At 40.3% G+C, this 23,563-nt stretch overlaps 1 protein-coding gene across 1 annotated transcript in view; it reads left to right on the top strand.

Moving 5' to 3' along the window:
• The first annotated feature begins 16,025 nt into the window (after positions 1–16,025).
• Positions 16,026–23,563, top strand: part of Phex (phosphate regulating endopeptidase homolog X-linked) — a 243,921-nt gene continuing 236,383 nt past the window's right edge. The window contains exons 1-2 of the mRNA XM_004631393.2: positions 16,026–16,678; positions 21,348–21,416. Coding sequence (XP_004631450.1) covers positions 16,561–16,678; positions 21,348–21,416 — 187 coding nt within the window. The 5' untranslated portion in view covers positions 16,026–16,560. The remainder of the gene's footprint in view (positions 16,679–21,347; positions 21,417–23,563) is intronic.

The raw sequence follows: 23,563 nt of genomic DNA, 5'->3' as shown, positions 1-23,563 counted from the left end.
GGTCTCATTATGTCACTAAGTTGCCCAGGATTGGATCAAACTATAGATACTCCTGCCACTGCCTCACAGAGTACTGGGATTACAGGTATATCCCACCATGTTCAGCTTTTTGTTTTTTGGGGCATGTTATGTGGTATGAGAAAAATTTTCTTGTGCTTAACACTTGCCCCCGTTCCATTGATTAAATTGACTACTCACCCCTAGTAGTTGAAAGATGTTTGCTGTCTTGTGTCAAATCATTCATTTATTCATGGGCTAATAGTTGCTTTGAACTTTGAGGAAGTGATAGTTGATGTGCCAAATGTGTACTTTGAAAAAAGATATACAGAGTGCTAATGGATAATTTATTTTAGAATTCACAAAAATACAAAGGTATTGATCACAGTCTAGCTGAAATTATTTCATGTGGTGGCCCACTGTACGCTTCACTTTTAAACACTGACTTTAGACATTTAAAGTAGCAGCTAAGTTCTATAGAATGATAGTAGCAAAGAGATTGAACAAAGGCATTTTGCCCAATGGATAGTTTTACTGAATATTATTAAATTTTTGGACAGAACCTTATAGCACATGAAATCCACCAACACATACATGTGTGAGAGTGGGCAAACTCACCACCCCCAAAGAAAAAAACAAAACAAAAAGCAAAGAAACATATCCTAGAAGCAATTCAGATGTTAGTAAGTGTGTGCTGTGGTTTGGATATAGGTGGTCCCTGAAGGTTTATGTGTTGGAAGCTTGGTCCTCAGTGTGTTGATGGAAAACGTGGAGAGAGGCAGTGAGGCGTTGCCCTTAAGGGGATTAATAGTGTCTCCTGGAATAAGTGAGGTCCTCAGTGAGTGCGTTGACCCCTCACTTACTCTAGCTTCGTGTCTTGCCATTTGCTCTCTCCCCTCACATGCTTCCCCTGTGACGCTGTCACCATGATGTGAGGTAGCATGAAGGTGCTCACCCGAGTGGAACAGAAGCCAGCACCACTAGAACCCCCACACTGTAAGCTAAATAAGCTTCTTTTCTTTAGAAAGTACCAGCCTCTAGTAGTTTCCTATAGAAATTGAAAATGGCTTGATATAGTGTGTTAAGCCAGGAACCATGCACCACCTTAATAAAAAAATCTTATTTGGATTTTTAATGGCCAAACAATTAAATGCATGTGGTTATCTGCCTTTATTCATATTTTATAATCCACCTATTCCCAAATGTGATCAGAGGCAGCCCACAGTATTAAGGCACATTTGGAACACAGCTGAAATGGAAAAAGACAAAGGCAGTAAGAGTCATATTGTGTTGATTATTTAGTTTAACACCATTGTGAATGATTCCCTTCTAAGCAATTCTGGAATCTGGTGTCTTTCTAATTTCACCTTTAAAAATAACCTTGAATATATTTCAGTGTTGTACTGTTTCTCAAAATATAGCCAAGGTTAGTCTCCTGATGATTATAAAATGTAATTATAACAAAGCGTATCTTTAAATGATTTCAAAAGGTCAGCAGGTTCTTGGTGTACCATTTCCCACTTTGTTGCATTTGGGTAGAATCATCTGGCATTTTTTTTCACTGCTGAGGATTGAATCCAGAGCTATATCTCCAGCTCCTTTTTATTTTATTGAGAAACAAATAGCAATGAGACAGTTTCAAAACTGATTAATAGGTCAGTTTCAATAATTAATACCTTGTACATTCTTACCTTCCTAGTGGTTATCCATAGTACAAGATGCAGACAGGATATCCTGTCCAAATACCATCAGTACAAATCTTTCTTGTTGAATTAAGCAAAAGTAGGTTTATATCTATCCTAACTATTCTGTATATACAGATACAAAATAGTCCTTCCTTTGTATCCCCTTTTTTGTTTAGTCTTGTCAGAGATGGGTATTCCATTGACATCTAAATACTATAGGTGAGTAAATTCAGCAAAACAATTCAACACAGTCCAGCAGTCCACAATAGTAGTGGGTTATCCACAGAAGTTGTTGATTTGAGCCTTTCACAGCTCAGCATATTAATATAGCTTTACTTTATATACCTCATTTTTATACTTTTCTGCTGGATGGTTAAGACCAAGAAAAAGCAAGACCTATATAACAAGAAATGTAACTTTTGTATCTGATAAGGTTGGTCAAGTACCCTCAGGATTCATCCTGTAGCGCTGTACCGCAGTTTGCAGATCCTTTGTAAGTGTCAGCCATGTGGATGAGTCACAGCAATTGCTTGACCAATTTGCTCTCTGTGAAAGCCTGAGAGAATGTTTTCTCTCCCTGTGACTCTTTTTAAGACAGACACTTGGTAAATTATTCCATTGTCTAAGTTAGACTCAAATTTTGGACCTGCCTGGCTCAATCTCCCAGGGTGCTGGGATTACAGGCATTTACCACCACACCAAGCTCCTCTAAGATCTTATATTTGAACTTGTGGTTGTCGGGTGCTCATTTATTTATAAATATAATGCACTGGGTTAATTCACTACCATGGGCAATGGACTCTGACATTCTTTATGCCAGAGTAATATAGATTCAGTATCCCTTATCCAAAATGCTTGGGACTAGTCATGTTTCAGGTTTTGGATTGTTTAATATTTGCATTTACATGAAGTGATATCTGTGGATAGGACCTAAGTCTAAAAATGAATTTTTTTTTATATTGCATAACTTGTCCATATAGCCTGAAAGTAATTTTATACAGTATTGTTAGCACACTTGCATTTTGACTGCACCCTGTCACATGATTTTGGGTGTGAAATTTTCCATGAGGTGTTGTTCAGTGCTCAAAAAGTTTTCAATTTTGATCATTTTTCATTTCAATTTTTGAATTGAAGGGGCACAGCCTGTATCACATAGTTCTCAAGGACCACATGGTGATAATTTATTTATTTAGTAACATCCTCAGTATTTCCTGTGTGCCAGCTCCTCAAGGGGGCACTGCAGGAACCAAGCTGATCCAAGACCCTCATGCACATCCTATAGTCACACTTGGGGGGAATGACTGAGAGTCAGAGGACTATGAGCTAGTGTTGCATGAGCCTGCGTGGGGTAGCCTATGGATGTTTGAGAAGGTACAGGTCAAAATCTAAAATGGCCCAAAAGGGATAAAAAAGGAAGGAAGAAGGGAGTGTTTTTTAAGTACTCAAATGGAAACTCTGATGGTTAGGTGGAAAATACAGTCAAGGAATAGCTGTATATTATCCAGGTTTCTTTCTTTTCTTTTTTTATTCATTCATTTCAGATAGAAATGTTTAAGGGAAATAGCAGGGAAAGGCTGCCAGGAACATAGCAATTTGGTTTACCAAGATCATTATATTTAGTACTTTAATGCCTAGTTTTTGAAGTGGGGGTGAAGGGTGTTGAATTTAAGAAAAAGTAAACAGTTTTTCTTAATTATATCATACCATGAGACTTGGTGTGCAAACTTCAAACAAAAATAATACAGCCTTTTCATCATTACTGGAACATTAGTGATTAAATAGAATCAGTTGTCTGAGTGCTTATGATTGGGAGTTGTTACAGTTAAAAAATGCTACAATTTTGAGATGAGCAGTAAACTCTACATGGAATTCCTAGCTAATAATACCAAGGAAGCAGTCTGTTATGTAATGTATTTATCACTTCTTTAGGAAGACAAATGATCTTTTTAGTTTGTATAATGTTTTGAAATTCACATATTTTCTGCTGTATTTTATATAATAATAACCCAATAAAATGCTGTTACCTTTTGACACATTGAAAAACATTGTCTCCTTGAAGAAATAAACTTTGCATACATTACTTTAGGAATCCATAGCAGAGGTTTTCTTTTGGCTTTAGCTCTCAAGGCCCGCAGTGACAGTAGGTAGCTCATTTCCAAACCTGAGATCTATTTCTCCACTTAGGAAAATACTTTTTTTTCCTTTCTTTCTTCATTGTTTTGTTGTTTCTTTTCTAATCATAAAAATAGTTTAAAAAACATAAGAAGCAGTACAGAATTTCACTAAACAAAATGATAGGAAGTTGACAAAGGTTGTTATATTGCATATTGTTGTCTTCACAGGAGTTTTTCAGATTACCAGATAGAAGCCTGCAAAATTGGTCACAAAAGTTAAAGAGAATAAAAAAGAATGTAAGCATTAATTGTTCCTTTCAACAGACCAGTAGAAATCAGCAGTACAAACATATGTATAGTCTCAGTCTATTTGGGTAGCTTGGATGGGAAAGGGTGTAATATAACAAGTTTCATGGAAGGAAGGAGCTACCGTTTTGCTCTTAGCTCTGGACAAGAGAGACCCTACCTTGGGGTCTTGGCTTCGAGAAAATGCCACACTGAGAAGGTCCCTCGCCATGGGTGAAGTGCCTTCCTGGCCGAGGCATTGTACTTGTGCTCCCTTCTAAAGCATAGATTGCATCCCCAGGACTGAAAGCCTCCTTTCCCAACTTGTTTGGAGCCCAGTGCTAGGAGTCATGAGTTTTCTTGCCCACCTGATCCCTTTATTGTCCTGAGGGAAGAAGACTGTGCCTGGCTGTTGGGGCAAGGGGGTGATGCAGAAGCAGGGAAAGGGGATGCATTGAGGTCAGGCTGGCTCTCAGAAATGTTTGTGCCTGAAACTCCTGGGGGTCAGAATTCTGAATTGAGACTTGGCTTTCCAGGCAGGCATGAAGTATATGTGCTAGACAAGAGAGTAAAATGTATGTGATTTCCTAGATTGTGCCCTGATTTACAGCTTCAAATGGTGACTGGACTCTATTTGTGCTCTTGTCCTGCAGAGTAGGAGTGGGATTAAGGAACTATGTGACAGCTTTTTAAAAATATGGAAAATCCTGGGCCCTATGGCCAACACTAAAAAAAAGTGGACAGTGGGTACTCATTAAGATGTACTTGGAAGAATAAATATTACATAGTGTCAAACAAGGCCTTTCAGAATTGGAAACCTTCAAATGCCTTGCAAAATGGAAAATAATTAGTAAAAAATTGAAAATCTTGCATTAGTTTCCTTCTCATTGTCGACAATGGCTTATTTTACAGCCATCCCCTGTCCCCGAGCGTTCTGTTGGCAGAAAGTTCTTATAGCTGGTGTGTGTACACAAGTTAACCATTGCATGTGTGTATAATACGTACAGGTCCACATGGGTCTCAGTGGTATGTGTATGTTACTATTTATGGGCATGAGCCATAGTCCAGTATGATAGGTGGTCTTTTAGTGGACCAAAGAAATGTAGAATAAAACTTGAGCTATTTTTTAAACTTAAATTTGTGTAAAATTTATTTGAAGGACTTAATGTGTAAAAAAATATTGGTCTTAATGTGTTATACCAGCCTACAGATTTTTAAATTTTAAGATTTAAAAAAATAACTTTCTCTAGATTTTTTTTTGTCAGTGGTAGATAAGTGGGGAAGCAAGTTCGATATTTTTGTATATTTTATTTGGGGACTCATGTTTTCTGCTAGACAGTCATAATCTTTTTTCTCTAATTTTGTTAAAGAGAATAACAAACAAAACAAAAAACTAAAAACAATACAGAATTTCAAAACAAAATGATAGGAAATTAACAATGGTTGTTATATAACATATTGTTCTCCTCAAAGTAGTTGCTCAGCTTACCAGATATAGCGATGCAAGATTAATCAAACAATTAAGCATTAACTATTCCTTTCAATAAACCAATACAAATTAATAATGCAATTATCTAGCTATCTTGTTCCCTTTTCTTTTTACGTACTGTAAGTAGCCTTGCACATGTTTAGTGACTGTTAGCAAGAAATGCTAGAATGCAGATGCCTTGTCCAGGCATCTGAAACAAAATTTAAAAAGTAAAAAGTTAAAAACAGAGATGTAAAAGTTCTAGAGAAGACAGATATGTTTTGATTTGATAAAAACTGGGGTTGGTACACAAGAGAGTGCTTGGCATTAAGAAATTGAAGGGTAAGTGATTATGACACTCTGCTAGAGCTGTGAGCGACACTGACCACTATCTTGAAAGAAATTATTTTCTTTTTGTCCTTGATCATGGCTGTAATTTAAGAAAAAAGATCTGTTATTCTTCCTGTGTTACCTTCTTTTCATCCTGCCTACAGAAATCACTTTTTGAAATGAGCCTTTTCAGGCTGATGTCTGTCATCTCATTGGGATTTTAGTTGCATTCATGCTCCAGCATTAAATGTGTTCCCTCTCAGATCTCAAGAGACACTGATGTCCCAGTTGTGGTCCCAACCTTCAGATGGCTTAAAGACTTGATGAGGCAGACAGGTGTATGCTTGCAGTCAGGTGTCCTTATTGCCACTGAAACACAACCAGCTAGGCCTGGAGGCTGTCTATTGTGAAGGATAGGAAAAAGGACCAAAGGTGACATTTTTCAACAGTTGTAGTGAAACCCACATTTCCTCTGATTTCCTTTCTTTTCCTTTCTATGCTTTCTTTTCTCTTTCCTTCCTTCCTCCTTTATCTGCACTGAATACTTCCACAGCTATAGGTATCCCTAAATAAAAATAAAACAATATGAAACACAAATATATGGGTGATAAACCATATGAAATATTAAGAAGCACAGCAGGGTGCCAGGGATATAGCTCAGCTGAGCAGCACAGAGCCTGCCTAGGGAGCACAAGGTCCTGAGTTCAATTCCTGTTACCAAAAAAACAAACAAAAAGAACAGCAATCATCTCTACCATTTCTTCAAGCACCATTTTAAGCCTTAATCTCTTTTTTTAGCCTTAATCTTATAATACCTCTATTGAATAGAGACTCTTTTAACTGTCTCTCTCTGTAGGATGACAAATTACACTATGAGAGAATAGGCCATTCTCTTAAGGTCACACGGCAATAAGTAGGAGTGCTAGAAATCCAACCCAGGGAGTTTGCTTCCAGACACTATGTCCTTAACTACTGCCATCACTGGGCTCTCCTGCCTAGCAACATGGCAACTTGCATCAATGTGAATGGGATGGCGAAAGGCTATAAGGAAAGAATGTGAACTGTGGCTGTTGGTGTTCAATGGGCGATGTAGAAACTGTTCTAGATACTTGAAGCACAGTGCATTAAATGCAGACAGTTGGTTCCAAAGTAGAGCAAGGGAGATACAATTACTTAGAATTCAGTAATTACAGAAGGCTATGCCTGTGGTTAAGGCTGATGCAGCAGAATGGAGGCAAGAAAGTGACCTAAAAGCCCAGAGGCTTCAGTCAGTGCTGAGGCTGTTGCTGCTAAGCGGGACTCTGGGAGACATGGTCTTGCCCATGCTATTGGAGTCTCTGCTCATCTGCAGCTTTATGCCTCTACTGATGTCGGATTCGCTGCCCCTATCCTAAGAGCCCCCACTTGCCTACTGGAAACCTTGATAGACCCAGGAGGAGTACACAAATTTAAACCAGGCATCTGTGTTCCTCCTGTTCTGTCAGGGCCTCCCACTGACTGAATCTAGCAGGAATGGGCCAGCGAAGGGAGCCTGGGAAAAGTTCTGTGAGCTTCCCGCTGCCTACCACATATTGCCTACCCTAGACAGTCAGCATAGGCTGAGAGCTAAAGCACGTCCTACATGCTTGGTGTTGCCCAAGGAAATGGGGCTACAGGGAAGAAAAAACCTGCTTCATTGATTACAGATGCATTTAAGATGTACCACAATGCTGTGTACTGTAAAGAAAGCACCATGCTGTGAGATTGTGCCATACCATCAGCTATGAGGTATAACCTACTTTTAGAGATGCTGAAGCTTGAGGACAGTCTTAAAATTGATGATACATTAAAATGATAAGTTGGGAGTAAATGCCCTCAACTTATATGTGGTCCAATGGGGGCAAGCTTCTACAAAGAGACCATTAAAATGTATGAGAGTCTATCTTGCAACCTTGGTAAGAAGAAGGTTGTGGGAAATTCTTCCTAAAGAAGCAAAATTTGAGCTGAATCTTCAAAGGTGAATCTGAGTTTCTCAACAAAATGGCTTCCAGGCAAAAGGAGAAATCTTTTGAACAGGCCCAAAGGCTGGGTGAAGCCTAGTGAATCTGGGAAGGTGAAGGGGCTTAGAATGCCTGGTGTGTAGGGTGAGTCCGGAGGACTGCGTCAGTTGAGTGATGCAGCAGTTTCATGTGAAGCATTTTGACATTTTCCCTAAAAGCTGACAGCAGCCATTAAAGGATTTCAAGCACCATCAAAAGTTTATTTGAAATTTGACTCAGGACTGCAGTTCAGTTGGTTCCTACTGAAGTGGCTGCAGCTGCTGTTACACATTGAGGTACCTCCTTACTAGCTGCTGTAGCTAGTTGCCTTCTGTGCCCCTTGCTCTTTCATCCACTCCAGCCCCTCTCCTGGGACTCTCCAGATCCAATAACTAAGAAGTACTACTTAGCACAGTAAGGGTCACTGAAATGGCCTTAGGCCCGTGGCGAGCTAGCCAGCTTCTGATTACTATAACAAAATGCCTAAGATAATCAACTTAAAAGGAGGACAATTTACTTTAGCTCAGTTTCAGGATTTTCAGGCTATGAGCCTGAAATTCACTTTGTGTTTGTTGTAAGGCACATCATGGTGGGGAAGACATTGCGAAACCATTCACCTCACAGCTGGGATTCAAAAAAAAGGACAAGACCAGGTACCTCCAACCCCCCTCAAGCTCATACCTTCAATGATCTGGAGACCGCCCAATAGGCCCTGCTCTTAAAGGTGCCACTGCTTCCCATTAGTGCTATGAGCTGAAACCAAGCCGTTAACACATGGCCTTTGGGGTACACTTAAACAGACCGGAGCACCTGATCAGTAGCAGGCATACTGGTTGTTAAGTGTTTTGGATGTTATCACTGGTTTTATTGCATCAGTTTAATGTTTAGTTTTGTTGGTTCTGTAGTCCATTTTACCACACTGTAAAGAGATTTAATGGCTGCGCTGTTCTAAGCCATCAGTTCCCAAAATGTAGTCTCCAGACCAGCAGCATCAGAAACTAAGGCTGAAGCCCAGCAGTCTGTGTTTTAAGCAGCACTCTGGGAGGTTCTGGTATCCAGACAAGTTGGAGAACCACTTGTCTGAGCCTCTTGCATCCATAAACATCTGAGTACTTCTTCTTAGACAGCTGGCTCTTAATGCCAGGCATTAGTACAGGTTGTTAGCAGTCTAGCTGCAGGATCAGAGTGGGTCTGATAAGCCAGGATACAGCAAATGAACACTATTTGGATTAGTTATTACATTGTAAAGTGTTATGTAGTGGAATGCTTTGGGAACGCATTTAGAACTGTTTTCATTGTGCTTTTAATTTTTTTAAGTGTTACTTTTTTAATTTTTTAATTCAATTTTATTTTATCTTGAAGAGGAAAAACAAGCAAAAACAAAGAAAAAGACAAAAACAGTAACATACAACAATATATATGTTACGGATTTTCAAAACAGGAATAGCTAACAATGGCTGTTCTAGTCTGTTTTTATCATCAAATCTGTTGCTTAAATTAAAATATAGTTATGCAAGATTGGACAAATAATCGAATATTAATGCTTGCTTTCAAAAAATCATATTTTCTTTGTCTTTTTAAAAATTTTATTTTACAGAGATTATAATCATTGATAAGACATTAGAAACGATATATATTTAGAAGACCAAGTTGAAAGGTATTCAACCATGGTGTGTTTTTATTTTTTATTTTATTTTTTTTCAAAGTTTTATTGATAAACAGATAGCAATGAGACAGTTTCAAATCTAATCGGAAGTACAGTTTCAACACATAATACACTGCATATATTCTTCTTAGTGGTTAATTGCTGTACAAGATGCGGACTTGTGATCCTATTTACAAACACCATTAGAACAAATCATTCTATTCATTAAGAGAATGCAACTATATATCTATCCCAACCACTTTGAATACACAGATACAAAATGGACATTCATCTGTATACCCCATTTTTTCTAAGTTCCGTTATTGAATATTATAGGTGTGTAAACTCAGCAAAATATTCTAAAAGAGTCCAGTAGCCCATAATAGCATTGGGTCTTCTGTTTAACTGGCAATGTCAGAAATTATTGACCTGAGTCCCCCACAGCTCAACTTAACAGCGTGGCTTTATTTCCTAAATTTCGTCTTCATACTTTTCTACTGGATGTTTAAGACCAAGGTAAAGCAGGACCTATGCAACAAGAGTTGTAGCTTTTTGGTCTGAGAAGGTCAGTGAAATGCCCTCAGGATTTATCCTGAGATCCTGTACCTCAGATTGTAGAACATGGTGTGTTTTTAATTTTTAAACATTTTATAATGTTTGACATCTTGAGATTTGCAGGGATATTCTTTCCAACTTAGCTAATTCTTAGATATAGTAAATTTTTTGATACCTTTGCTATACAAACTAACCCAGCTCTTACATTCCTGCCCTCTTTTTTACTTTTTTTGAGACCAGATCTCACAATGGAGCCCAGGCTGGCCTTGAACTCTCAGTGACTTGCCTCAGCCTCCCAAGTGCTGGGACTATGCACAGCTCGGCTGCCTCAATTTACCAAACCCTCACTGTCCAGGACATTATCCAGGGCTTTTAATCACCCAAAGGCAAGGCACAAAACACTGTAGACCATGCCTGTACAGCAGAGCCCACTGAAATTCTTCAGACTATCCAGTCCTAAGCCTGCTCAGCTGCCTGTTCATTTGCTTGAGAACTGTAATCAAGGCTTTTGCCTATGGTTTCCTCTCACCTCTTCTACCATTGCTCACCCCACCCTGGTGCATTGTCATGTGTCCCTGTGTTGCATGATGTGCTCTTTCTCCTTGGAAACTGTAATAAGGTCTTTGAAAGGCTTGCTCCATGTATGTCATCTTAACATACCTTATTAAAACAAATCCCAAGTATACTTCAAAATAGGAAACACTTGAGTTTCAGCAAAGCTTTGTCATTCACCTATCGCATAACCTTGGGGTTGCTAATTGTTCTCAGCCAGTTTTAGTGTCCTTATCTGTAAAGTAGGGCAAAAGGTATATGAATTGTAGGCCTACCTTAAGGGCTGATGATGATGCACAAAAAGTGAGCAAACACCATCAAGAGGGCTGTATGTCCAAGCAGGAAGATCAAGGAATAAAATCCCCCTTTGACTGAAAACAAAATAATTACAATCCGTGGATAGATGGCCTTTCAGATTTGTGTATCCTTTTTAATGTTCGGGCAGCAACAAATCAGGAGGTATTTCACACATGGCTGTTTTTGTTGTTGAAATGAAAAATCTTCTGTCTCCCTATTAATTTATGGCTGTTATCCCTGTTAAGGAAATAAAGCCTGGTGAACAAGAGAATGAAAGCAAGCACAGTTTATCACTTTTCTTCTGCTCAGGTGACATTTTGACATGCTATAACCACCTTCACTAATTGTCAGATAATTAGACTTACCTGTAGCATAGGAAAGAGACAGGAGTTTGGAATTTGAAACTTTTCTTGCTTTAAGAGAAACATAGCCCTGTGACCTTCAGCAAACAACTCAGTTGTTCCAAACTTCAGTTTCCTTATCTGTAAAAGAAGATAAGATCTACCTAAGAAATATGTTTTTGAAAGATCAGATACATTGTAAGTACTGTGTTTCACTGGGGAAAGGCCTGGGATTTGAACCCCATAAGAAAGCCCCACTACAAGCCCTAGATTGGGTCTTCCACAGTTTAACTCTTCTTGACTCTTCTGCCCTTCCTCCTGTCTCTTGCCAGGGGCTCTATGAAACCATTTTTAGGATTTGAATCATTTCTTTTTTTTTCACACTAAAATTATGGCCCACATGAGATTTTACTGCTTGACACAGAAGATCCTGCACATCCAAATAGCGACCTGATGCAGTCACAGCTGGCACAAAGGTTCCGTGGTAGCTGTCTTTGGAGCCATTTGGCAGCTTGGGCTGAAGTTGCTGGATAAGTTATGTCAGGACAAATAACCCTACCTGTGAGTACTCCAGAAAGAGTGACGAGTGTCCTGGCAAGTGCTGTCTTGAGGTGGGGTCTGCCCTTTCTACAAGCCTTCCTTTTAGCCCTCAGACTTCTGACCATTCTTGCAGGTCTTTCCACTGGACAGCATCTCAACACACCCACCACTCAGCTTTCTGTTTCTCTGGATGCTTACTGCTTTTATGATCAGCTGAGTGCACTTAGTTGGGTTCCATGGTCTAGTTTCTAGGCTTTTCATGCTGGAGTCCCGCAGACCCAGCCAGAATCTCCACCATGCTGTCCTGGTTTCTCCTTACAAGATTTCACACAGGACCAGTTGCCTGCAAAGTTCACAAGAAACTTCTGTTCATTCATCAGTTGATTCTTGTTAAGGCTCGAGATGGGCCTGGATGTTCTTAATAGAAGCAAGTGAGTGGGTGCAGATCAGACTTTCAGCAGATTTATATGCAGAACATCTTTTCATTTAACTTATTTTCACAGTTCTGGAGAAGTTGGAAAAAATTTTTTTGGAAAACTCCCATTTCCCGCCCCCCCGGAATAATGACTTTAAAAAAAAAAAAAAACAACTATTAAACAGTAAATAATGTGATGTAGTCTTGATATTTATACTTCAGGCAAAGATGCAGTCAACAGTTTCCCTGATAACTGTGGTTTCAATTTCAAGAATAGCAAACAAAACAATTTGGAGTTGCCGTTCAGTGTGGGTGGAAGTTTTGCTTTGTGTCTATGCACCATGTGGTTGAAGTGCAGAGGTAGTATCTTTTACTTCTCACCAGGGGTCAGTAAACTTTTTCTGTAAAGGGCCAGACAAGAAATATCCTAACCTTTGCAGGCCAAAATATCTGTGGTGCAAAACTAAACTTTGCCCTTGTAGCATGATGGAAATCATTGACGATCTGCAAATTGAGCAGACATAATTTTTCCCAAGGAAACTTTATTTACAAATGGGTGTAGTGGTGCACATTTCTAATCCCAGTACTCTGGGAAGTTAAGGCAGGAAGACTGAAAGTTTGAGTCCAGCCCAGGCAGCTTAGGTATATGCTATCTCAAAATTAATTTTAAAAAAAGGAGTGGGGATATAGCCCAGCATTGTAAAGGCCTTGGGTTCATCTCCGGTACTGAAAAGCAAAGACAAAAGAGAAATAAAAACAACATAAAGCTATTTACAAAAGCTGCGCATGGCATGGAGGTGCATGCTGGTAATCTCGGCTACTCATGAAGCAGAAGAGAGGATTATGAGTTCAAGACCCTGTCTCACAACGAAACAAAACAAAACAAACCCCACAATATGCTTTATTTATAACAGCAGACGGTGGGCCACATTTGGCCCACACTTGTGTCCTCTTTTGCAGTTGTCTCTTGTAGTCTTTTGTGAGCCCTCATTTTTCTGTGCCTTGAAATTATTTTGCCCTAAAGGTTTTTTTTTCCTGTGCTTATTTTTAAGTGCATTTTATTTTGAGTGCAAGATAATCACCATTTCCCAAAAGGGTGAAGAATTAATGCAGGAAATGGCACCGAATGAAAAATGCACATTATTAGAATGATATATCCGCACCCTTCCCTCTAGCAATCCTTCCCATTCTCGTCTTCATTTCTCTGGTGAGCAAAAGAAATCTTCATTACATGGTATAAATGAACTAGTTATTTTTAACACCCTGAAAATATTTATTCTAGGGATTCGTTTTCATTGTTCAAGCAATATCTTTTTCTATGCATATCTTAGTTTGGAATGGAATGCATCAGAGTTTTCCTATTATAATTATTGGAAGTCTCTTTTGGTTTAATAGCTTTCTGCTCTGCAGTGGAATGCTCAGGAACGAATTTCTGCCTGTCAGTGATGGTTAGGTAGAACTAATTCAAGGAAAGCCCCAAGCTGCCTTTTTTCCTAGGGTGGGGGGCAGTCCAAGGCAGGTGAGGGTTACTGTAACTGGCGACCCACTCCATGTTGGTTACGACCCCGAACAGTGTGTGAGGAGATTAGGAGAAGGAAATAGGGAAGGAGTGGGCCCTCACATTGTGTTTTGGTAGCTGCCTCACATTGTGTTTTGGTAGCTGTCCCCACCCCTGTGCACAGGAAGCTTTCTCAAGCTGCGAACATACATTGTAGGGCAGTGATCCCATCTCCCCATCTCTTGGTGTCTAGTTTTCCCACGCCACCTGAGGCCATTCCTTGGTCTCAGTGTCCTCGTTTGCAAAACAGTTAAAAATGCGTTTGATACCAAGTATTTACGTTTAGCACGAAGGTAAAAATAAAACATCATGCCTGTGTGGAGTTGTCATCAGTTGAGATTTGTGACTCCACAGGCAGTGGTGTCTTGTTCTGTCATATGTTTATTTTATTTTTTGTTTTTTTGACACTTGCTATGCAGTTCAGGCTGGCCTTGAACTCACTGTGTAGCTCAGGTTGGTCTTAAACTTACAGCAGTGCTCCTCCTGCCTCAGCCTCCTGGGTGCTGGATTCCAGGCATGCACCACCACACCCAGCATACACTGGTGTCTGAGCTTTTAAGCTGCTTTTCTTTAAAATAACTTTCTAGACATGGTCTTGCTGTGTAGTCTAGGCTGGCCTTGAGTCACTATGGAGCCGAGGCTCCCCTCAGACTGATGGCAAGTCCTCCTGCCTCAGCCCCCCAAGGGCTAGCATTGCAGACATGCAGCTATGCTGGGCTGCTTTCTAAACAGCTTTTCAAAAGCAACTGGTTAGGGCTTATTTGGGTGATTTCATTACTCGTATTTCCTTGTTCACTGTAATGTGCAAGAAACTGTTGTTGTGGCTATGGCACTGAATGTGACAGATATGGTCCTTGATGTCCTGGAGCTCACAGTCCAAGATGTGTTGCTGGGTCAAGGTTGAACACTCCTGGGGCAATCCCATGCTAGGGGTGAAAGCACTTCTAGGATGTGTCACTGAATAACAGCAATAAAACAGCAACTGTCAGTGAGCACAGAAGAGCTACAATGTAATATGATGTCATAATTTAACAGAGGATGGGCTGGCCAAGTAGTTCAGTGGATTCAAGTGCCTGCAAGCAGGCACAAGGGCCTAGGGTTCGATCCCCAGGCCTGCCATGCTGGTCCCGCCCCTAGGGCTCGCTGAGATGTCAATTGAGACTGGGCGTGGTGGCATGCACCTGTAATCCCAGCTCTTGGGAGGCTGTAAACAGAAGGATCACTATGAGTCCAATCCAGTAGTGAGACCCTGAACACTGTAGACCTTTTCCTAAAATACAGAAAAAAATAAAAACAAAAATTAATATAGCAGAGCCTTATGCTTTTTTGACTGGGATAACATGAAATAAGCAGAAAGTAGGGTGGAATATGTTGTGGAAGAATCCAGCAAAATTGGGAGATGCTCATGCTATGGGCTTCAGGATGACCACTGCCTGCTAGAAAGGATACGTGGTCACGTGACCCTGAGTTCCTCAGCACCTGCCAAGCGCTGGTGCGACTCCCCCAGCCATGGGCAGAGTTCCTGCTTCTGCTTTGTAGAAGCACCTGTACCCTCTCCCCGTACTCCCACAACCTTGTGACTTTCAGAAACACAGGACCAAGGAGGGAGCAATTGTGAATTCATGGTATCTAGATCATGAAATAAAATCTTGGTCGTTCAGTAGTCTTGGAGTGCTAGTTGCCCTTCCTCACAAAGAAAATAGATTTTCATAACCAAAATTGTTATAATCAAATAAATCAAAGGTCCAGTCATTCATCAGTCCCCTCCATGAAACTAAATACCTTTGAATTCATGCTGGGGCATCTGCTGAAATAGCCACTTTACAGAGATGCAAAAACCTACTATCTGGTGGGTCCCTCAGGGGAACCAGAGGACAAAATACCCGGGTGCCATTTTCATCAAAGCATGCAGGGCAGAAGGCTTTGCCATCTCCTTTGTGGTCGCTAATAAGCTTAATTCATATACTTGACTGTCTTTTGTACAATTCTTAGCACCGCAAAGAGGAAGTGCTTGTTCTTCCTTTAAAAAGTTCAATCCAAACCATCAGCCTCTGTAGGTTGTCTTAATTGCTACTTTGCACTGCACTGGCCTGTGACTCTGATTTTTGGCACATGCTATCATACACAAAGTTCCTAAAATAAAATGCTCCAGGATATCCTAGGAGCTGTTAGAAGGCTTTAAAAAGGGACTCACACACTGCAAGAATATGATGAGGACAATTCAGGCAGGCAGCATGCTTATTGCAGCAGAATTACATAATTAACTGAGATCTTGAAGTGGGTTGGGGGAGTCCTTGCCACCTAACTTATCATGGTTGGGGGGAGGCTGGTGAGAATTCAGTTTTGATAAAGACAATTGTTTTCTCCTCCCCAAGTGACTATACATTTAAATAGCTAAAACATCTGTTCAGCAACATAGTAAAACATGTATGCTCGGAACGCTTGAGAGAAGAGCCTGCCAAACGATCGCTTGAGAGGGACTTTGCTGAAGGAGAGCACCAAGATAAAGCAACCGCTGTTTGTTTTGTCTAGTCAGGGGAAAAGCCAAGGCAACCAGTATTTTGAATTTCTTTTATTTCATTTGTAAAGGATTATTTGAGAAAGGGTGGTGAGGGAGGTTTCCTGACAGGAAATTTCTTAAGCTGTCCACTGGTAGAAGAGCAAGAGAGCCTTGGATGTCAACACCTACCAAACTCTTGGGACCATCTAGCAAAGCAGGAAAAGTGACTTTCTTCCCGAGCGCTCTCTCCAGCCCTTCTGATGGAAGCAGAATCGGGCAGCAGCATGGAGACTGGAAAGGGGACCAACAGAGGCACTCGAATTGCCCTGGCTGTGTTCATTGGTGGCACCCTGGTGCTGGGCACAATCCTCTTTCTAGGTAAGTTGAGCCCTGGAGACAGGGGACCAGATGTGCTTAGATACTGCCTAGTGCTTTACTCCAGCAAAGCTTGTCCTGATGCAGGTGTACATATGGCTGTTTACTTGTGTTTGTAGGTAGTGCGTCTTCAGTTTCTGTCACATATGTAAATGAGAAAAAGCAGCTTTTCTTTACTACCAAATGTATAGTCCAGATGGCAGCGTAGGTATGAAGAAGTGCTGAGTGGCTCCCAGATCAAGTTGTACTGAGTAGAACAATTTCATGTATTACATTTTACAAATTGAGTGCTTGTGAATTCGTAGGGAGAAACTTCATTTGTTTGGTGAGGAAAGACTTTACATTGTGATCAAAACCACGCCAAAATTCCTTTTCGTTCGGCTTTCACTGATGTTTGCCTGAGTGAACCACCACATTTAATTCACAAAGTACAAATCTGTCCTTTAAAATGCACTTTCAATTGTTTTCTTCAAGTACTTCCTAATCCAGTGACTCTGATGGGATGCAATGCTAACTCTGCCTTCCTAATAGATTTAAAATTTAATATGGAGAAAACCAGAGGTTTTTCTCCAGAGATTTGAAAGGTATTATGATTCAATTATTTTAATGACTCACAGTGAGAACAATGTGCCCGGAGAATCTATGTGATGAAAAAAGTGTATTCCTAGGAAAAATAATCAAGTGTCTTGAAAGGGGGTGAAGGATGATCTTACATTTTCAGCTTTCGGAACCCTTGGCTATTAGCCGTTTTCTCACACAGCCCATAGTATTTCATCAGTTTGAAAGTTACTTAAGAACAAGCCTTTTGCTTAGCAGATTGTAGGTGCACTTTGAGATGCAGCAGGCCTGGAAAAATTCCTTGGCATATGCAGGATGGAGGAGACCATGTTTATTTTGGCAGGGACAAACCAGTAATTAAACTTTAAAAAAGTTAGGGTTGTGTGGTTGAGCCCTCTGCTAAAATGAGCAGACCATCTTTCCATGTTTTATGTGGCTGAAGATTTAGGAAATTAGATGCGTTTATTGCTTGCTGGTGAAGCTAAACCTCCGGCTCCTGCACCTGAATTTGTGGCCCTTGAAAACTGTTGGGAAATTTTATTTTCAAAGCTTGGGCTCTGGAGGCATGCTCCCTCCTGGAATTCAAGAGTGGAGGAGCAATTCTACAGGCATGCCAAGGGACTACATACTACGTGGGAAGTGACTACAAGGTTAGGTCTTGCAAACACTTCCAGACTTAAAAGCCCAAATGATTATCATGCATGTAAAAGTATGCACTCTTTTAAATGATGTTACCTCTGCTTGAAGCTTTCCCCAAATTTTATATTTATGATCATTACATTCCGAGGTTGTGGAATATTCGCTGAAAGATTCTCCATGGCAGTAAACCTTTATTCTCTGAGAGAAAATCATTCTTTGGCAATAATGCCCAACTCTTTATTTGCTGGGCAAGTCCTCTACCACTTGATCTACATCTCATCCTTCTATTACAGTTTTCTGGGCATTGCCTCACGAGAGCACCTCCATTTGGAAGCACTAGACATGTAAAAACCCTTAATTTTGGCCAAAATTTTCAGTACTACTTCCTACTAATCACCTTCCCTACCCTCTCTTCATCGCCTGTCCCTCAGGCCCTGTTACCCACCTGGACTCGGCAGCTAGCAATGGGCTTGTCTGAAAATCTATCTCTAGGGATGTGCCAGGCAATACATTTCAGGACAGTGTTCTAGTGGAGGTCATCTATTCAAGGTGCTTTCTGGTTCATTTATGCAGCTCATTTTTCTGTCTAAGTTCAAGCATAGTCTGCAATTTCTAGCATCCTTCTCTATCTCTTCTTTGTCTCGGAAGCACTGGGATCATTTCTCTTCTGAACCTAAGTGGCTCCATAGTATGAATGATTGCCAGCGACTTGGGAGTGGGTTCAAAGAACATAGAACACTGGAATTGAAGAGGTCAGATATGACTCTATGCCTATAACTAGTTTATTTGCAAGTGTCCTTTTGTCCCCTGTCTCTTCTCCTCTTTCTCACAATTTGTTTCTCAGATGTTGTGTTCAGTAGACTATTTCTGACAAGATCAGGAAGGAAATACTCTGGACTCTGTGGTGGGCAATATGGTCTCAAGAGCAGCCATAGGCAACATGTACACAAATGTGCATGGCTGGGGGCCACAGGATTTGATTTCTGAACATTGACATTAGAATTTTATGTATTTTTTAGGTACTAAAAATGTCAAGGCAAGACTGTTCACAGAAGCAAACAATGGATTGATCTGGCCTGTGACACCTTCTGTCAGGCCATTCTCATACTCTTTTCTTTTATTATTAGTATTTTTTGTCTTTTTGAGACAGGGTCTCACTTATGTAATTCAGGCTGGCCTTAAGCTCACTTTGTAGCCCAGGCTGCTCTTGAACTCGCAGCGATCCTCCTACTTCAGTCTCCCTAGTGCTGGGATTACAGGTGTGGGCCACCATACCAGCCATTCTCATACTCTAGATCTTGATGTATTCTGAGGGCATTTGTACTTATTATAGAAAAATAAAAGGGAAATTCAAACTATTAAATTTTTAAGAGCTCCTAATCAATAAAAGTAACACTTAAAATTTTTATATTAATGTATTTTTATTGTTTCTGTTTCACTTATTTATACCTTCACCTTACTGGGACTTACTGATCCTTACTTAGTTTCATGATTTTACAGTACCTCCCACTCATGGATATAATGTTCTTCCTTGAGGAATCAAATTCGCCTTTGTCCCAGTTAATTAAATTAAAAATCATCATTCTGGTACTTGTCAGATAAAGGTAACTGATTTTAGCTCTGCTTCTTTAGAGGTTTTGTGTCCATAATTATTTCTTATGAGAGGATTAAGTGCTTAACTGTTTCATTAACCTTTTTCTAAAAAGTAAGACTAGTGCCCAGAAAGTTAGTGTCCAGAATAATAAAAATACCATGATCAGGTGTAATAAGGTGCACATATATTTTTCTATTATAAAAATAATGCATGCTCATTTAAGAATATTTGGTAAACATGTAAAAGTAGACTGAAGGGAAAAACTCCCTCCACTTTTCCACTGTGTAGGCACACTGGAATATTGTATACTCATCTTTATATACTTTGTCTAATTTTTTCAAGAAATTAAAACCCACTTTTATGCTAAGAAACTGCTGTCTTAACAAGAGGTGTGAGATAGTCTGTAGGCAGTTTTCTTGAATCCATGGGGCAACCCAGGTGAAAAGGCTGCTTGGAGGATGGCAGCAGAGAAAAAAGAGCAGAATCAGGCTACTCTTAGGATACGGGGGCTAAGTAATAAAACATGCTGCCCTGGCAGGTGACTGGTGTCTGCCATTTCCAGTGGAAACATGAACACTGCCAAGCTTTCTGATTGTGTTTCTCTGCTGAGGGTGGCACTAAAGGTCTCAGTGCCCCTTTACTTGCCATTCACCCACCATGGGTTCATCTCCTTGAGGCCATGACCACATTTGGAAACAACTTCTTTTTCTGCTCACAGAGAAGATACTGTTGCTAATATTTTTGAAGTTTTCACTGCCATCTGCTAATGCCCAGGTGCTACCTGGAGGTCACACAGAGTGCATCCTTCTGCACCTCTGCAGAAATCCATTTGGGTGATTTCACTAGGAATGTCTTGAGGAAATCAAGGCATTGGTGAAAAGTAAAAGCTGTTTTGATCGTGCAGAATTTGGTTTGTTTCTTGTTTGTTCTTTGTAGTGCAGGGGATCAAACTCAGGGCAAGGCCTTGTTGTATGGTTGTGTGTGTGTGTGTGTGTGTGTGTGTGTGTGTACTGAGGGTAGAAGTAGCTGAAGTTTCATCCTCAAAGCTACATAAATCTGGTGGCTAGGCAGGGCTTCATGTGAGGGTGATGTCTGGGACCCCAGGCAGGCAGACAATAATCATTTCAGATGATTAAGTTACACAGAGTATATTTTTACCCTTCCTTTCCTCTTCTGGCCATATCTGTATGGCTTTCAGATAAGATCCAAGACTTTAAATACCATACGTGCTAGATTTCTCCTTCTACTCTGGATTTGCTCCAAATGACATAGTTGAAAAGCTTAAAATTTTCCATCTCCTAGAGGGTGACATAGTTGTGAAGCATAGAAACATGAGCCTTGCACTTCAGATAATTGGAGATGGGAGACACTTGAAAGACCATATAACCCAGCACATCGGTGTCAGCTGCAGGTTGATAAAACACAGATAGATATCCAGCTAGGGGTGTAACTCAGTGGCAGAGCCTGTTTAGCATTGGTGAGGGTCTGGGTTCAATGTGCAGCACACCACCACCATCACCACCAGCATCACCGAAACAGAAAAACAAACCCCAAAACACAGATGGTTGCCTCTCTACCCACAGTTCTGAGTCAAAAGGCTGAAAATGTGCATCTCTGACAAGCCTCCAGGTGCTGCTGCTGTGGTTCTTGGGACCAGACTCCCAGAGGCCCTGGTCTATCTGTATGCACTTGTCTTATGAGAGAACTGACTTTCACAACAACCAAGTCTCATCAAGGCTGCTAAGCAACTGGATTTTGAGGACTGTGTCAATTCTGATGAAGATAAACTGATATCAAACATCTTGCATATTTGTTTGATGACAGTTTACCTGATGGTGGTCTGCTACAAGTTGGTCATTTATTTTTATCTGTTTTTTTCAGTGACTCAAGGTTTCTTAAGCTTCCAAGCTAAACAGGAGTACTGCCTGAAGCCAGAATGCATCGAAGCTGGTAAGTTCATTTTCCACCCTGTGTCAAGTTATAATTATGGTACCTTGGAGAGTGGAAGAGAAAACAGGTGGTATTTTTAGTATTCTGTTTGCTTGAGGTTTACCAAGTATGAAATGCAATTCTGAAGAAATTTTAAGTCTACTTTCAAGTTTTGGTGTGAAGTAATGGAATTTAGTTTTTCTGTTTTATTTTTCCTTGCAAAAAATCATCCGTGAAATACTTCGAGCCTCATGATAAGAAACTCAGGAAGGGGCTTGAAAGATTGTATGGCCTCTCTTAGGACCCATAGGCAGACACTATCGGCCTCCTATGGCTCAGCTTGCTGTCCATCTTACACGGTCTTAGAGTCTGTTCTAGTTAGTTGACCTGACCTGTTTGTCTCTACACAGAGAATCCTTTGTAAGTTTATAGTTCTTCTGCATCTTGGAATCCCTTTGGGTCCTCCTCCTCTTCATCCTCATCCTCAACATTTTCTTTCTATTCCACTTTTTAAGTCCAACTTCTCTTGAGCTGACCAGACCATGTATCAGTGGGTGCACCAAAGTGAAGTTTCACACTTGAAGTTGCCTCAGATTTCTTATAGTTTCCTTCCCTACCCTATAAATCAGTGTCCACACTTGGCTCCTTACCATGTTTCTCTTGGTAGCATGCTACCACACTAAGTCTTTGTTCTTCTCTCGTAACACCGGACTAACTAGAATCTGGTGACTAAACCATCTCAACTCTGGAATAGTGATTTGTTTTCTCCTGGAGTGAGTGATATAAAAATTCTTTTCCTTGCTTTGAGCAGTTGACCTGGAGCCTTTTGCAGTGAAGAAAGGATGTGGTAGAGCTGGTGAGGGACCAGGTGGCACAGAAACCAAGTTCTAAATTTCATGTCACTAGTACCTTTGCTGTGTTCAGATTCTTGCAAATATAAGAAATTGAGAATTCTGAACTCATAAATCTTCCATTATGTGTAGATAACTTGTGAGTCTGTAGCCTGATGTTGATGATGTCATTTTCTGCTAGCTAACATATTTTGCCTTGATGTTTCATTTTTAATCTTCATATTGATGAATAGCTTTCTAATGTTAATATATTGATTGTGCTGTTTCCATTAAAGCTCATCAAGGTCACAGTCCTCTTGAATGTAATATAAGCCTCAGCATTCCAAGAGTGTGTGGAATAGCTGTTGCATACACATGGCAGGAGAGTTGTGGCCAAACCAAAGCCTTACCCAAGAGCTTAGGGTGTGTGTGTGTGTGTGTGTGTTGTAGGTACAGGTGCACTTGTGGGAAGTTCAGGAGAAGGAATTGTTTGATTACCTTCTATCTCATTTCTTCCTTTCCTTTCCTTTCCTTTCCTTTCCTTTCCTTTCCTTTCCTTTCCTTTCCTTTCCTTTCCTTTCCTTTCCTTTCCTTTCTTTTCCTTTTCATTTCTTTCTTTTCCTCCTCAGCTCCCTTTCCTCACATGCTAATCTTGCTTTTTTTTCGGTACTGGGGATTGAACTCAGGACCCTGTCCTTGCCAGGCAAAAGCTTATTCTACTCAGCTACCTCCCCGGCCCTAATATTGCTTTTGAAATGCAAGCTGTAGAAAGAATACAAAGAAATAATGGAAGTGGCACTCAGATGGCTGTGGTTGAGGGTAGATGGAGTGATTTGGATTTGAAGCACCATAGGGCCACTTTTAAGCTACATGATCCTGGACTAAATACATAACCATCCTAAGTTGTAGACTCACTATCTGTAAAATGGGAATAATAGTTTTTAAACAATGTATTAAATGTGTGAATAAAAGAAAATAATGACAGTAGTAACTGAAGTGCACAATACCCAATATGAGAAAATTTGGCAACTTGTAGTTGGCCAGGCCAAGCCTCATTGTAGTTCCTTTGATGGCAAAACCAAATCTTGTGTGAGGCTGTTTTAGACTTTTTTGATCTCAGGATTATATGTATTTTTGTCCCTGTAAAAATACTATTATGCAGCTCTTGGGAGGCTGTAAACAGGCAGATCACTATGATTTTGATCTAGTAGTGAGACCCTGAACACCCTGTAGACCCTTCCCTAAAATAAAGAAAATATGAATATGTTTTCTTCAGAGGACCACTCCAGACATTGGTGAGATAGTACATCATCTGTGGTTGCACATTATTTCTTTTCT

The sequence above is a fragment of the Octodon degus genome, unplaced genomic scaffold (genome assembly GCF_000260255.1).
Source record: "Octodon degus isolate 3935 unplaced genomic scaffold, OctDeg1.0 scaffold00041, whole genome shotgun sequence".
In the NCBI taxonomy this organism is placed as follows: Eukaryota; Metazoa; Chordata; class Mammalia; order Rodentia; family Octodontidae; genus Octodon; species Octodon degus.
This window is presented reverse-complemented; position numbering and strand designations above follow the sequence as displayed.